At 34.0% G+C, this 17,327-nt stretch overlaps 2 protein-coding genes across 2 annotated transcripts; one reads left to right on the top strand and one right to left on the bottom strand.

The window, feature by feature from the left end:
• The first annotated feature begins 1,678 nt into the window (after positions 1–1,678).
• On the top strand, positions 1,679–6,561 carry LOC113869433 (urea-proton symporter DUR3). The gene is made up of 9 exons (XM_027505753.1): positions 1,679–1,995; positions 2,191–2,298; positions 2,397–2,492; positions 3,703–3,785; positions 3,894–4,114; positions 4,217–4,479; positions 4,661–4,899; positions 5,349–5,998; positions 6,103–6,561. Exons 1-9 carry the CDS (start codon positions 1,810–1,812, stop codon positions 6,435–6,437), a joined length of 2,181 nt encoding a protein of 726 aa, XP_027361554.1. The 5' UTR covers positions 1,679–1,809; the 3' UTR covers positions 6,438–6,561.
• A 573-nt stretch (positions 6,562–7,134) lies between these two features.
• Positions 7,135–16,935, bottom strand: LOC113868733 (formin-like protein 14). Its single transcript, XM_027504578.1, has 17 exons — positions 16,717–16,935; positions 15,934–16,640; positions 15,608–15,829; positions 13,861–15,476; positions 13,522–13,648; positions 12,990–13,061; positions 11,357–11,455; positions 10,792–10,833; positions 10,635–10,715; positions 10,486–10,536; positions 10,324–10,405; positions 10,083–10,177; positions 9,473–9,544; positions 9,247–9,363; positions 8,689–8,757; positions 8,430–8,496; positions 7,135–7,814 (listed from the first exon to the last, which is right to left on the bottom strand). The coding sequence occupies exons 1-17, from the start codon at positions 16,787–16,789 to the stop codon at positions 7,660–7,662; spliced, it is 3,747 nt and encodes a 1,248-aa protein (XP_027360379.1). The 5' UTR covers positions 16,790–16,935; the 3' UTR covers positions 7,135–7,659.
• Between the last annotated feature and the right edge of the window lie 392 nt (positions 16,936–17,327).

Below are 17,327 nucleotides of genomic sequence, written 5' to 3'. Positions count from 1 at the left end.
TAATTTTTTTAAAATTTACAAAAATATAAAAAGTTCATCTAAAAATTGTCATTAATGAGTTTTGATTCTTAAAAAAATCATCACTAAAGATTTTTATTTTTTTAAAAATTATCATCTGAGTTTTGACTTTTAAAAATTTTAATTTTTTTAAAATTCATTATTGATAATTTTTAGTAATTTATCATTTTTAGATATTCTATTTTTAATTTTTATACTTATACTATTATTAATTTTTTAATCTCATATTTTATAATTTTCTCAAAAATATTATATTTTAATAAATATCATTTTTAAATATCATATATAAAAAAAATAATCCTACGCTTCACATGTTACAAGAAAAATTACTTGGCACTGAGCTCGTCTTTTTTGTGTTTAAATTAGTTTTTAGTACTCTTTGACAGGATTTTTTATTTTTTAAGATCGACTTTTCATTTTTAAGACAAAAAATAATGCTGCTACGATAATCGAGCAAATAATAATGACTAACGGCCACAATGATAATTAGTAAATTTAGAATGTGATTAAGAATTTTTTTTTTAGGAAAAGTTATATAGATTAAATTTACAGATTTTTGCATAATATATATAATAACAAATTAAATTTATAAAATACTTTAAATTTAAATTAACAGTAAATACATCTTGATTTATTTTTTATTTTACATATTCCTCACACACACTAATTTGGGAACATTATATTAATATGTTCATAAATAAAAAATTCAATGCAAACCTAACAAACCAGAAAATGAATACATCAAAACAATTTTTAGACTGGACCACATTTCAAATTTATTTTTATAAAATTAATATAATTTAATTCATAAGCAAATTTATACACATAAAAAATCTCATGTATGAAATTATTGTAATATTATTTATATTATTAGATATTTAATCCATATGCAAATTTATGCACTAGACCGTTTTTGTTGGATTAAATTAAATCAAATTTCAATTTAGAATCAAAACAATTAAATTGAATCTAATAATATTTTTTCTTCAGAAAAATCTATCAATATACATACACGTCCCTACAATAAGAGAAATTTCAATGGAAAATGAGAATTTTAGATTACCAAAAATTATCCTAATACTAGAGTACAGTAAGGACAGCGCAGGTAATAAAAAAGAATTAATCACATTTATATTAATAATTAATAATCATTAAGAGACAAATTTAATAAAAATATACTTTTAATGATTTTCATAAATATTAAATCTTATATGGAAGATTGAAAATTTATATAGATTATTCTCTGCAATATGAGAAATTTCATAAGTAGAGAATTTTACATCCTAATACAACTATAGAAATTTAGCAGTGGAGGCATTTGAAAACACACACAGAGCAAAATACAGCGTATCTCATGAAATCAGCAAGAAAGTGAAAGTAAGCTAGTTTAGGAGAAGTACCCTCATGATTCAAGTACCCCTTGTTAAAGAATATGAAGTTAATTTATAGTACAAAATATCATACTCATAAAGGTCAACTATTTCTGCTAATAATTTAACTAAGAACAATAATGTATTACATTAATTTGCTTTTGGTATCTTGGCCATCCAATCAGAGAGACTCCTTAGTCTGAGAAATGCAAACAAAATAGCAAGTGTCCAAGAAGTCAACACTTGTACTAAAAGATAAAAGGAATCAATAGGTAGATTCCTTCATAGTTTGATTTGCAACTTTCCCAGTACCCAGCTAGAGATAAGCCTCAAAATTTCCATTATAGTTTCTAAGAAATGGAGACTTAGGAATAGCTGCATAATACATGGTATTATAATTTTAAGGCAAGCAGTATCTTTCATGGCTTCTGCATTAAGGTGTCCACCGTTTGAATTTTCTGGCAAGTACTATCATGTGTCTGAAAATGGAGGTGGGTGTATAAGGCAAACCAGTTTCTTTGAAGGCAAACCAGTGCTTAATCAAGGAATAGGCTATTCTGTGATTCTTGGTTTTGGAGCTTTCTTTGCTGTCTTCACCTCTTTCTTGGTTCGTATCTCTTAAATGTGTCTTTCTCTAGTTATTTTGATCATATGTCATGTGTGCGTAGAAGTAGAAAATCACTGCCAAACCTTCATATATACTTGTAGCTCCACCACCCTTTAGAGGAGCATGGAAGCTTGTAAGTAATGATCATCAAGTTATCACAATCAGTTTATTTGATACAAAATTCTTGTGGATCAGGTGTGGCTGGAGAAGCGGTATGTTGGGTCCCGCCACACCTCTGAATGGTTCAACACAGCTGGTAGAAGTGTTAAGACAGGGCTCATTGCTAGTGTCATTGTGTCTCAGGTAATGGATTTAGATAGCCTCAAATTGGAAACAATTAATGATAAACCTGAAGTGAAGTTCAACTTTCTTATCTCTTTTCTTGCAATGAATTTGTGCAGTGGACATGGGCTGCTACAATCCTACAAAGCTCTAATGTTGCTTGGGAGTATGGGGTTAGTGGACCTTTTTGGTATGCTAGTGGGGCTACCATTCAGGTATCAATCTTATATTATATATTATATCTCCTCGGATATACCAATTTTTTTGGATGCCAATCAAGGGAATTAGACAGTGTAGTTCAATTTTTACTGAACAGAAATTAAATTAGCTTGAGCTAATCCCAAATTTATGAATTCTGTGCAACTGTTAAGCTGTAATTTTACTGTGCAATTCATGACCTCACATGCAATTATTTAGTTCATATCCCCATTTTCAACATCCACTGTGTTGACATTGGACTACCCCGAATGATAGATATTATTTCATTGTGCCAGTCATGAGTAATAATATATTTTTTAAGTATGGTAGCAAATTCTAATTATGATTGTCTTCAAATATATTAAAGACTTAGCTTGTTAACATATTTTCACCTAAAAAATTAAGAATATATTAGTATATAACTAATATACACACTTATTTACTTTTTAAAAAACTATGTTAGAGGTTATAGCTTTAATTTTTTATGTTAAACTATAAATTTAGTCTTTATTTTTATATATATTTTTTTAATTTAGTTTCAACATAAAAAATTATAATTTAGTATTTATATAAATAAATATTTTTAGATTATTTTTTGCTGTTAAAAATACATTGACAATGTTAGATTAAAAGGATCAAAATTTTTAAAAAAAAATACTTATATAATGACTAAAATGTAAATGTTAACTATAAAAATTAATTTATAAATGTCAATTATAAAAATTAAATGTATATTTTAACTAAAAATAAAAAAATTATATTTTTTTTAAAAAATAAACAAGGTATCAAATGAAAAATTGACAAAATTTTAAAAGACTAAAAATTTATCTTCAAATAAACTTTCATATCTTAAAGATAGTAAATTTTTTTTGGTTACAAAAAACGTATTTTATAAATATTTTTATAGAAATTAATGAATAATAAAATTATAATTAAAAAATTCATGTTGATATTTTATTTATTCATTTAAAGATAAAATTAAAGACAAAAAATAAAAAAAATATTAATTTTAAATTTTAAAACTAACTGTGAGCAATTAATTAAAATAAGAAACATTTATTTATATTTTTATAACTTTAGTATAATATATGTTTTTTTTTTTCAATCAAAACTTCTTAATTTTAAATACTTAACTCAACTCTAAAAATCGAAGTTAATATAAAATAGAGTAAAATTTTTATTAGTTAATAGTCAAATATGTTTTGATAATGCATTGGCAATGAATAGGTAATGTTGTTTGGAATCATGGCTATAGAGATTAAAAGAAAGGCTCCTCATGCTCACACTGTGTGTGAAATTGTCAAAGCCCGGTATGTTCTTGGTTTGGACATTTAAAGTAATTTTTGTTTCATGTTTTGCTAAATGCTCAAGTGCAAGATTTTGGCAATTCTAATGATAACAAAGTTTCTTTACCTCAGTTGGGGAACTTCTGCACACGTTGTTTTCCTCTTTTTCTGCTTCTTGACCAACATAATTGTAACGGCTATGTTGCTGCTTGGTGGTTCTGCGGTTGTAAATGCATTAACTGGAGTGAACCTTTATGCTGCTAGCTTTCTAATACCACTTGGAGTAATTGTCTACACACTAGCGGGTGGATTGAAGGCCACATTCTTGGCAAGCTATATACATTCTGTCATAGGTTTCTACTTAAATTTTGGTCATTTTTTCCTACAATATCTGCATTTGGCTATATTCATGTATGTTAATGTTAAATTGGGATTTTGTTTGTTTCATTTTTCAGTGCACATTGTTTTGGTCATTTTTGTCTACCTTGTCTATACGGCTAGCAGCGAGCTTGGTAGCCCTTATGTTGTTTACAATCGCTTGCTAGAGGTTGCAAGCACATCAAGAACATGTCAGGATCCTATATCACATCATGGGCAATCTTGTGGTCCTGTTGGTGGGAATCACAAAGGTTCTTACCTTACAATGCTCAGTTCAGGTGGCTTAGTTTTTGGGATTATAAACATTGTTGGCAACTTTGGTACTGTGTTTGTTGACAATGTAAGCAGGCATTAAGAGATGTCTTTCCATCTTAAGTTTGTTTGATTTCAAGTATGAAAATATTGAAGTGTGCACTGAATATGTATGGTTGTAACTTGTGCTCCTTTTTACTCTTTTTTTTTTTTTGTTTCCTGTTATTTGAGTTTTGTCACTATTGATTCTTCAAATGGGGAATGTTTAGGGATACTGGGTGAGTGCCATTGCTGCAAGGCCTTCATCAACTCACAAGGGCTACTTGTTGGGAGGTTTGGTCTGGTTTGCTGTGCCATTTTCTTTGGCTACATCATTGGGTATAGGAGCTTTGGCCCTTGATTTACCAATAAATGAAAGTGAAGCAGGTCGTGGACTTGTTCCCCCCGCTACAGCTGTAGCTTTGATGGGAAAAGGAGGATCTATCCTGCTTCTTACCATGCTTTTTATGTAAGTTACAATCGTCATACTATTGGAGATACTTTTAAGTTTTAATGTCTTGACAAGATTGGGATAATAAAGGGGTCAAATATCAAATTAGTCCCTCAGTCTCATTAGATATCACTTGAGTAACTTTTATTTGTCTCAAATTATTTATCACTTAGAATATCAAAAAGATATTAATTACTTTTTTCAATAACATCCGTATTTATTAAGGATAGATTTTGCTAACTAACTACTAAAATAACTCTTAAGATTAATTATCATCTAATTACTGCTATAACTTCACTTTTAATAGGAGTAATTTAGTGAAAGTAAAATATATGCATCAGTACTAGGTGACATCTAGTATGAGACGGAGGAACTAGCAATTTGATTTGCTATTAGGCTTGTAACAAAACTATCAAGTATCTTTGTTTTTACTTCTTGATGGTTTGGACTTTTGATATTCTTGTCAGGGCTGTGACTTCTGCTGGTTCATCAGAGCTAATTGCGGTGTCCTCATTATGCACATATGATATTTATCGTACTTATATAAATCCTAATGCAAGTGGAAAGGAAATCCTCAAAGTGTCAAGGGGTGTTGTCCTAGGCTTTGGGTGTTTCATGGGATTGCTAGCAGTTATACTGAACAAGGCTGGAGTTTCTTTAGGATGGATGTACCTTGCAATGGGAGTTCTGATTGGCTCAGCAGTTCTTCCTATTGCTTTTATGCTTCTATGGAGAAAAGCAAATGCAATTGGAGCCATTTTTGGAACAATGGTTGGTTGTGTTTTGGGAATCATCACATGGTTGTCTGTTACAAAAATACAATATGGCAAGATAAACCTTGACACAACTGGCAGAAATGCACCAATGCTTGCTGGAAACCTTGTATCTATACTAACTGGAGGAGTAGTCCATGCCATCTGCAGCATGTTGTGGCCTCAAAACTATGACTGGAGTACCACCAAGCAAATCACACGGGTTGAAAAGGAGAAGGCTAACCTGCCAGCAGAAGAGTTTAAAGAAGAAAAGTTAACTAGAGCTAAAGCATGGATAGTGAAATGGGGTGTTGGTTTCACTGTTTTGATAGTCATACTATGGCCTATTGTCTCCCTCCCAGCAGGTAATTTTTTAGTTGTATTAGCAAAGTCTTTATTTTCCTCACAAGTGGTAACATATTTGTTTTGGTCTCTTACATGTTCCAATTCCATTTGTTCCTTACCACAGGGGAGTTTAGTAAGGGCTACTTCTATTTTTGGGCAGTGATTGCTATAGGATGGGGTACTATTGGTTCTGCAGTGATAATTATTTTGCCACTAACGGAGAGCTGGGAAACCATTCAAACTGTCATTATGGCCATGTTTACAAATGACAGGCTCATGGAAAAGGTGGAGGAGTTAAATTTCAAGTTGCACACAATCATGCAGGCAATACCAGAAGCAGAAAGACTTTACTTACTTGAGAAAGAGAAGGCCAAAAAATTAGAAGCCTCAGAGAGAGATGCTTGTTCTCTTCTTGCTTTTGATCCCAATGGACCAAAGGAAATTCAAGAGATAGTTTAGCTTTTAGAAAAAATATTTTCTATTTTTATTATCATCTGTATAAATTAGTCAACATCACCTAATGAAACAAGACTATTGTTTTTGTACTATCATCTATATAAATAATTGAAAATATGAAATAAAGTAAAAATGAAGTAATATTTTAAAAATTATCTGTAAAAACAAGAAATATTTTTTCAAATAAAAAAAATTTTCAAGTGTCATAGTAATTAAGTTCAAACATAGCATAAATAAAATACTACATTTATCTCAACATTAAACACGAATCAAATGTTACAGTGAATATATCAAAATGATACCGTAAAACTGAGAACTGTATAATGATGGATAGGTTAAACCATCTCACAAGAAAAAAATATTACGATTGAAATCTATTAGACATTGTCGAGTTAACTATAAAAATTCATAGTTTAGTTTGATGTCGGATATTTTTTAAATCTACTCTCTCTCTTGCATATCTTCACAATGCTGTGCACTTGAGCTTTCCCCCTTTTCCCTTCCAATTGTACCTTTTGAATAACCATAACTTCTATTTTATCAAAGTAATCATTATTAAAATATATTGACAACATAAAATAATCTACTTAAAAATATCCTTATACTTAATTATTCTCATATTTATCAATTCCCATTAAGTTCAACTAAAACCAATTAAATTAAGGAAAGGGTTTTGGGATCATAACAGAAGAATTTGTGAAAGCTAAAGAAAGATACTCCTGGCATGGGGTCTGTTTGACACCTTCATCCAGCTGTAATAATGATTGCTAATTATGGTTTTATATTCATACATGGAAAGAATTCATTATCATATACCCAAAGCATTTTTGAATTACAAAAACTTATCTGCAGCTAGATTACAAATTGGGAAAGTTCGATATTCTAAAGCACAAGTAAATTTTAACTACAAAAGAATTATATATGGCCCCTATTTTAAAGAGGAAACAAAGCATGGATTTTCTATATTAGTTGCCTTGTGGTATAATTACAAATGGCCAGCAGTCTGTTGATGTAATTCTCCTTTATCAGCACAAGGGGAGAGGCACGTTGATCCAACTAGAAGGAACTGATTAACCACATGCATCCAACAGCCAGTATTATCTTTAGAAGGATTAGATCCCAATGATGCATGCAGATACGCATGAATTGCATTTGACATAGTCGAAAGTGTATAGTGCAGAGTGCTTGAACTGAAAGCAAACATGCCACTTGCTAATTTTAGCATCTATCGAACACCATCTCGTTTGGAATGCATGTTATTTGCTGTTCTTTCCTTCATGGCTTCTTTCTCTAATTTCTTTTTTTCAGCATCTGCCTGCCTTTCATTCTCCTCCCTTGACTTGTTGAACATCTTGACAAAGACAACAAGGATTTGTGTCACTGCAACATGAACACAACTTTAGCAATCAACATAATCTTGACGGAATTTTTTAAAAATAAAATAAAATACTGTTTTATGGGTGAGAATAGGAACAAGGCAGCCCAATGCACGAGGCTCCCACCTAGTGGAGGCTAGGGAGGGTAAAGGTACACAGTCTTACCCCCGCAAGGCAACAACTTGACTGTTGCACCACTAAAACCAAAGCAAAAAGTTAGCTATAATGTGGGAATAAATCTTCAGGTCCCTACTTGGTGATGATTTATTCTAATTTCTCAGAGCCCAGCGAAACTCTTTTACATTAATGAGGATTTATGCTGTCTTGTTCTTTAAAAGGCTACAAATCACAGATGCTATACTTTGCATTTAGAATGATATAATAACGCAAATCACATGGAACCTGGTAAAAAGACCACTTTAATAGATTAAGAACCAAAAGGCAAGAAAATATGGTTATTTATCTTCCTCCAGATGTATTCGCACTGCTTAAGCAACGCAAGATTTTGAATTTCTTAAACCCAAACCAAGGGCCCTTCTAAGTAATCCTTGCAATAAAAAAAATAGGGTTTAAAGAACTCGAGCCTTGTGCTGTGTGTAAACTGTAGAGAACATCAGACCTTGTTCAAAGGGGCATCTAGCTGGATCCTCTCCAAAGTACTGCGACAAAGAATCTGCATTTCTTCCCTGGAAGAGAAAGATTAAAGACCAAAACCAGGAAATAAGTAGTTGGCAAACTTAGTTATCAACATAATGCTGACTAACGATTATTATCTGGGATGGCACATCAAACTCTCCTGAGCATGCAGTATCCCAGCCTAGAACAACACCCAGAAAAAGGAGAAAGAAAAGAGGAAATATAACTATAACAGGACTCACCACTTCAGAATACAATGATATAAGGGACCTCACTTCAGCTTCAGCAATATCTAGAAAATTCTTCAACACCTGAGCAAGAGAAACCTTACTGAGAAAATCATGAGCATATACAACTAAATCTCTTGTTAATCAAATCAAGGTTTTCACCATGGGGCCAAAGAACAAGTCACATAAAATTACCTACATGATAGTTACGAGTTGTTAACCTTTTTATAATCTATTGGTGAGATCGCAGCACTAGTTTTCATGCAGATGTTATCATGTAGCAATGTAACCAAAGGAAACATCTAGTTTAACTTTAATAGTCTTTTAATAGAAAGAATTAGAGTCCAGCAAGAGTTGTTGCTGAGGCTTCTGTTTCTTTAATGTGTACATGTTTGTGTTGTGGGATTGAATGATGATGCTGAGGAATGGATTAAAAACCCAAAAGAAACATAATACAAGCATGTTTTAAGGCTGCTGTTATTGTGCCCAACAGGACAAACATTCTGTTTTCTCTATCTTAATTATGAGCAATATATTTTGTATGTGCAAAAGGCAACATTTTATATTCCTCACCGTGCGAAATCCTGTAGATATTACACCGTCATTTTCAGAAGCAGTCAGTTCTTGCACAACTTTCTCTAGACCTTTATTCACAGCTTGCATTTCTTCAGCTAATGCTTTTAGTTGAATCTAGATATTGGACATAGAGAACACAAATCCATGAGCAAATCATCTTAAAAAGATCATCTGGAATAAATCTATCATCAAGAAAGTTAAACATTAATGACAATTAGAATACCTTAGAAGCTGCTTCCAAATGGACAAGATCCTTATCAAAATCTAGCAATTCTGGCATTTTCTCCGCAAGAAGCTAAAGAGACAACAATAAATTTTGTAAGGTATCATATCAAAAGCAGCGTCCATGGCAAACAAATGATGTGTTTTTACTATTCTGATATTGATAAGGAATAAAACATTTTCGACCAGAAGAAGCATACACACTGTAAACAACGGATAAAATACTCCTAGAGTTGAACAAAAAAGGAAATGAAAAAAAATGATGTTTGAACTTGAATATTGGGAAGTTAATTTAATTAAATAAGATGAAGAAAATAAATCTTAAAAGTTAACAAATTATTAGTCTCCCAAGCACAAACTACAATCCCAATCCTATACAAGAAATAGGGCTTCAAGTAAGAGAGAGATGGAGCCAAATTAAAGGAAAACGGGAAATTTAGATTCCTTTCATAAGCCTTGAATAATGCGCAGAAACAGAGTATAAGGAAATTGAGATTTCTTTTCTTTCACACAATTTTTATCTGAGTATACTGTGATAGGGAAGACCACAACAACCTTAAAGATACAATAGTAAAGTGCAAAATACAATTTCAAGATTTTGACATATCTACCTTACACAAATAATGCATTAAAGTCATTTTGTTATTTCTTGCTCGAGTATCAGATAATTTAAGAAGGCTGTCCAGTTTGAACCCTACTGCTGATCCTGCAAAGAACAACATAAAAATATAATCTAAACAGCATTGCCAAAACTATCTCAATCTGTGTCAATGACATTGACCTGAAACTACAAGTAAAAATCCATCTCAAATTAAAATATGCTCAAGTAGGATTTGAGTTAACCAAAAATACCCCGAGCTGTTCCCTGATTCAAAGCATTGCCCAAAGTAAGAATAGTCTGCATTATTTGACGCAATTTTCCAGATTCTTTCACCTGTAAGCATAAGTACTAACATAAAGATGCAGCTCAAATAAAGCGATTATGTTCGTCAACTAAGAGCCATTAAACAGTACCTCTCTGGCTGCATCATTGATTGTATTCAAATTTAACCTCAAATCGTTAACCTGAAGAAGCAAGAACAACAAGTCTTTAAGCTTGAAATATTATTGATAGAACTAGAATGCAAAACCATACAGAGACAATCATCACCAAGATAGCATACCTGAGAAGAAAAGGTGATTTTAAAAGCAAAAACCCTTAATTTAGATTCTACACGCGGAACCTTCATCAGCTCCATAAAAAACTGGCAAAGATAAAAATTTTATTAGAATGAACATATAGAATTTGCAAGGAAGACTAAAGAGTATCAAGGAGTGAACCTGTTCACATTTTCCAAGCATTTCCTTGTTTCCTGTATAGTTCTGAAAACAAAAAGATTATAGCCAGTAAAAATAAACAGACATATTCCTTTTACCCCCATTACACAATGCAACATCTAATACATTTTTTTAGAATTTTTAGATTAAATTTGAAGCTGAAATTTTCTCTACATAAAGTACTTGTTCATATAAAAATTTCTATTACAGCTGTGTTTTCTTCTGACCAAAAAGGAGCAGCCCAACTGAATATATTAATATTTGAAATCCCAGCAAAATAAACTAAATTCAAAATCAGGAAAATATGCTTCCTGTATTTTCTAAAAACTAAATGTCACTTCATGATCTAAAGATGACAACCTGCATCTATAAAAAACAAATATATAATTATATGATTCAAGATTTTGAAGCTGGAACCAAGTAAAAAAAAACATGAAGGTTAAAATATTGCAACCAAGAAACAATTCAAGAAATACCAAAATACTGTGATATTAAATGATGTCACACACACATTACAGTTCACAAATTTTTATAGGTTCCTGCACAAGGGAGGAGGAGAAAGAAGTACCTTCAACATTTCCATCTCTTCTTTTGTCGGACAGAACTTGATGAGATTCTCAACCTGATCAATATCCAGAACAGAAGAATCCAATGCCAGAACTGCATTCTGAAATAAAAAAAAGAAATCAACAAAAATGACAACTGTTGGAGTTATGTAATTATAGTAATACTGTAAATAGGAAAATTAGTATCTTTGTAACTATGATAACTCCATAACTATATATTCTATGTCAATAATCCTTATTATAAATATATGTTGTGCTGTGTAGTCAACACACTGATTCATCCTGTGTTTTTCATTCTATTTTCTCAACAACTATTAAGAGCATACATAAAAAAGAAATGCCATCTAAAATTAACCTCCATCACAACTGAAGGTGTAAGTAAGTAAACATTTAATATTTACATAAAATTCCTAGCTGAAATGTTATTATTAAATAAGTTTTTATCAAATAAAATGGTAAAGTGCAGACAAAATCCGCCAAACCATGAACTCTCCTGAAGGATTATTAACCTTACTTTGTGCCATAACTTTAAAACTTCACCTCAGTTAATCTTCTACAAAGTCCACTCTAGTCAATTCAGAGGAAAAACTTTACAATGTCAAGTGGTCAACAATGAAAAATCTCAAACACACGGATGATGCTAGCTAGAATCTCCAAAGTAAACATTTAAAAGTAGAGGGATGAAACATTATAATAATTATACCAAGTGCAAGTTTAGGAAAGGTTTTTGGGGGAAAATAATCTCTTTTTAACAGAAAGTCAAAAACTCTCTTAGGATGTTGTCAAAAGAGAAAAGAAGTTGTTTGCACCTCAAGATAAGCTAATCCAAACTCACATTAGTTCTAATGCATAGGCTACTAGGCTATGAAAAGTGAATGTAGAAAAACAGACTTCTAATTCATATACAAATAAATGAGAAGTGCACAGAAAGATATTGAAAGTTACTTCTAAAACAAATCAAAGAACAAACTACTTAATCAAAGAAAATTAGAGCATTAAACTAATGACATTTGAAGCTATATTTGAATACTTATGGTTGGACTCCGCTTTCAACTAAAACAAGTAGTAAAACCAATCTGCCAGGTAGTTGTTAACATTCCATTTTTGCTTGAAGATTCAAAATAAAGTAATCAATATTGACAGATTGATCAAACTTCCCATTCCAGCTAGCCTTCAAGAAAACTGCAATGAATGCCATTTATACTGCATTCAATACTGCAAAATGTCCAGCTACATTGCTACACTAGAATACTTGGATGCATCCACACTAAATAAGAAAAACAAATACAAAATGCATATTCCTCCCGTTAGTTTTTCTTAATCTTTTTTCTTGCAATAAAAGAATAATCTAATGATGGGACAGAGAAAAACGGAACAGGAGCATGAGGAATCCTCCTATCAAAATCCAAACCCATTAGGTATCTTTTTAGACAATGGAGTTGAGCCTTACAATTTTGTCAATATGATTTAGCATCTACACAGATAAATCAACATCGATCTCTATCAAAATATAATATACCTGTATTTTTTAGCTCAAAAACAATATGATACAGCAAAGAAAATTTTGAAACTTAAACAGAAGAGGTAATTTCTTGACTAAACAAGTAAACTGAATATGAGGATGGAAAAACTTACAAGCATATCTGGCAAAGGAATTTTGATTTTAGAGAGCATTATTTCACAATTATATGCTCTACGCAAGTCAACCTGACAGTAAAGACAAAAGAAATATGGGTTTATTAGTTGTAATGTAGATTCCTTTGATCAACTAGATGCAACAAATAGACAAAATTTTAAAAAAAAAAATTGTTACAGTATCTGCATCTAATTAGGTTTAGACAGCACATAATCACACTGAGGTACCATATCTTAACACCCAAGCAAACTGCAACACGAAATATTTATTTTAATATAAAACTCTATCAATTCAATTCATCCAATATAAAAAGTTTTAGCAATTGACTGTGCTTTTTTCTTTCTCATTTAACATGCAAGTAGCAAGACTAGACAAAATCTATCAGAGACAATAATTTGGACGGTTATAGTCTCTTGATGACCATTCTAATATCAGAGTGATTCCAAATTAACATTATAGGATATTCTAATCATGTCTATAAACTCTTACAAATTATGACAAAATAATTAATGTCAGCAAGGAATGGCTTACCAATTGTACTTTCTCAGGTTTGTTGATATTAGAACCACGCCGAGCGCCACTTTTAGTACTGCTCCCATCAGAAGTAGATGCTGCTGAAAACAGGCTCTCAAGTTCTGATATATCTATTTCAGGGGCCCTAACAAAAACTTCCAATATTTAAAAATCAGAAATGGACATTGTATCCCACCCTTCCCAAGTCCATCCACAGAAGGGGTTACAGAAAATTAAACAAAATTGCCCATTATTAAAATACACAATGTGATAAAAAAATCTTTAAATGAGAATTTCTGGTGTTTAAGAAATAATTCTTAGGAAAATTAAGTCTGATATCTGTATGAAAATTCGTACCTGGTTTCACTATCCTGTTTCTGCGAATCAGCCCATAGACTTCCTTGAGTTGCTCGGGCAACTTTCACCCAATGTAGGGGTTTTAGCACAGTTTTCTTAGGAGCATTAACAGTCCCACCAGTTCCACGACCTCTTCCAACATTTGTTGTTGAAGCTTTGCCTGGCAGTGGTGCCACACCAGAGGCCCTAGCTGCAGGAGGTGGAGGTGGCACTGATGCACCATGGCCAGGTGGTGGAGGAGGAGCATTTGGAGGCTTTGGTGCTGGTGGCGGAGCTGAACCCAATCGTACAGGTCCTGGAGGAGCTGGAGGTGGAGGTGGTGGAGCTGAACCAGTTTGTACACTTGGCAGGGGTGGAGGTGGTGGGGCTGAACCAGTTTGTACAGATCCTGGAGGAGGTGGAGGTGGAGGAGGTGGAGCTGAAACTGTTCGTACAGATCCTGGAGGAGGCGGAGGTGGAGGAGGCAAGGTTGAACCTGTTCGTGCAGGACCTGGAGGAGGTGGAGGTGGTGGAGCTAAACCTGTTTGTACAGATCTCAGAGGAGGTGGAGGTGGAGGTGGAGAACGCAAGGATGAACCTGTTTGTGCAGGACCTGGAGGAGGCAGAGGTGGAGGCGGAGGTGGTGGAACTGAACCTATGCGTGCAGGAACTGGAGGTGGAGGTGGAGGTGGTGGTGGTGGTGGAGCTAAACCTGTCTGTACATGAACTGGAGGAGGAGGTGGCGATGGCAGTGAGGCTGAACTTGTTCGTACAGGTCCTGGAGGAGGAGGAGGAGGTGGTGGCGGTGGCACCAAAACTGATAGTACAGGTCCACAAGAAGGTGGAGGTGGACTAGGAGTACTATTGACATTATGACCCATCAGAGGGGGAGGGGGAGGGGGAGGACGAGCTGAAGCCAACATAGAAGCATCGGTAGCATTGTGAACTATGGGGGGTGGAGGTGGGGGAGGGGGAGGGGCAGCTAAACCTGATTGTACTGGTCTTGATGGATGTGGAGGTGAACTAGTAGCCTTATCAGCATCAAGACCTAAAGACAAAGGAGCTGGTGGAGGTGGTGCTTGTGATGCTGTTGGATGTGGAGGTTGAATAGGAGGAATCGGGGAAGGCGATGGTGGAGATGAACAAGGAGAAAATTCCTTGCTTTGAGCATGATGAGGTGATGAAACAATATCAGTCAATGACTGATCAGGTGTTCTTGAAGTGAGATTTACATAATCTCCACCATCATTCTCAAAAGCTAAATGAATCAAATCAGGAATATCAGATGTCAATAATTTCGAAGAATCAGCAGAAGACTTGGGAACAAAATCAAAAGCCTCATCTGCACTGTCAGCAGCGCTTGATTCATTATTTTCCTCTTCAGAGTCAGCAGGTGATGAATACCAACTTCCTTTACCTTGAAACCTTGATAGTTCTTTGGCATCATTTAAGACTGTAAGTTGTTTGAGCAACCAGACAGCAGCAGCATCACCACTTTCAACCCATTCTACACCACTAAAAAGTTCTTGAACCCTTGAAAATGCCTCTATGGGCAATCCACCTTTCTCCTCACCATTTAAAATGGTTGTTGTTGGAACCCTTGGAGGACTTATATTTTCAACCTCCCCAAACAAAACCTAAATTTCAAGCTTTTTCATAATCAGACTAACCAATAACCTCACTAAGGAAAAATCACAACCATTACAACAAGTGGTCAAATCAAAGTTTCAATTTTCTATAATCATACAATACTAAAATTTGAACTCACCTCAGCCCGGAAACCTTTCGGATACCTCTCCTTCGAATCCCAAAGAATGTCTAAGTTTTCAGCGTTCAGCATCAAAATGTTGGACCGAATGAATGCCGTGTTGAACATCACACGAAACATCATCACTTCCCTTTCCGGATCCAAATCCAAATGGACACACTCTAGCACCACATCCCCTTGCACCAAACATTGAATATCAATCTTAATCACATCACAGTCTACCTGAGATTTAAAAAACAAAACACATTCTTGCATCACTAACAGTCACGCAAAGCATAAAACAAACTCAACCAAAACCACAAAAACAAAACAAAAAACCGTGGAACCTGTCGGTAATGCCTCAAACTCTTCTTCTTCTTGTGCATGGAATAAATCGTCTGGGTTGAAAGCCCACCCTTGCTAAGCAAATTCCTCCCAAAAATCCTAAACAAAGGCCTACACCCATTCTGAGAATCAAAAGCAGGAATTCCTCTAAGAATAACACAATCCAAAGACAAAGCTCTCTCAGGTGGGGGCCACTCAGGAGCAATGTTCCTCCTTGCCACATACTGAATATAACGAAGCTGAGAAGGTAAAGGATTCAACGGTGACAACAGCTGCAACAAACCCTTAGGTGCCTCCCTATGAACCATTTCAAGTGTCCTACGTTCACCACTGTGAACCCTTCTGAAAATGAGGAAACCTGCAAGTAGAAAAGCCAAAAGGGGCCAACCCCCTCTTTCACAGTGGAAGAGAATAACGTTGTTGTGATGATTCCCAAGTGAGAGCCAACTCTCACAAACGCGAAGAAAGTGCTGAACCAGAGACAGTGGCAGAATGGGACAACCCTCGTATTGTTTCGGATAATCCATCACGGTAACATCGTACTCGCAGAGAACCTCAGCGAAGTGGCTACGCTTCTCGCCGTCGCGGAAATTGAAGGCGAGGAAGGAAGATTCTGGAAACTCTTCGTGTAGCTCGGTGAGAATTTCGTGTAGGTAGAGTTGGTACATTCCGTCGGGTAATGCTTCGGTGGAGAAGCAAGAATCGAAAACTGCGAAAAGAAAAAAATTGAGGAAATGAAAAGGGTTTGGGAACCAAAAATGGGAATGAAAAGGAGGGGTTTTTACCGTATACTCTGTCGATGAATTCGAGTAAGCCATCTGGGGGTCGCTTGTAGAAGAATCTGCTGAGGAGGGACATGGTTATCGCATGTGGGTCGGTGGAAGGAGAATGGAGCTCAGAAGGTTGAGTTCGTAGCTACGGAGTTGAGAGAGAGAGAGAGAGAGAGGATTTGAAATTTGAAAATGGGATTCTAACTAAACAGAAAGAAAAACTGATTTTGCTGCTGCACCAACCATGAAATTCAACCGAGTTCTACTGTTATCTTACATTTACTTAGTTATGTTTGGTAAGAAACAAAAAGGTATCAAGGGTAAGTTTGAGCATTGCTTTGCATTGTTTCTTGCTAGTCTTCATTTTCCTTTTTTGATGATTTCAGATTTTTGGTTATAATATCTCAACCTAGTTAGCTAATGAATGTTATACTAGATGTCAAATTTTTATGATTCCAATTTCAAAATCAAATTTGGTAAATAATACGAATATGCATTTTATATATTTTTATTTATTATTAGGTTAAAACTTTATTTATAATAAATTTAATTATATTATTATCAGTCATATATGTTTTTATTATTTAACTTTACAGCACTATGCTGCTTTTGAAACACTTAGATTA

The sequence above is a fragment of the Abrus precatorius genome, unplaced genomic scaffold (assembly GCF_003935025.1).
Source record: "Abrus precatorius isolate BTA unplaced genomic scaffold, Abrus_2018 Scaffold6, whole genome shotgun sequence".
In the NCBI taxonomy this organism is placed as follows: Eukaryota; Viridiplantae; Streptophyta; class Magnoliopsida; order Fabales; family Fabaceae; genus Abrus; species Abrus precatorius.
Note: the sequence above shows the minus strand (reverse complement) of the source record. Positions and strands in the feature narration are given on the sequence as shown.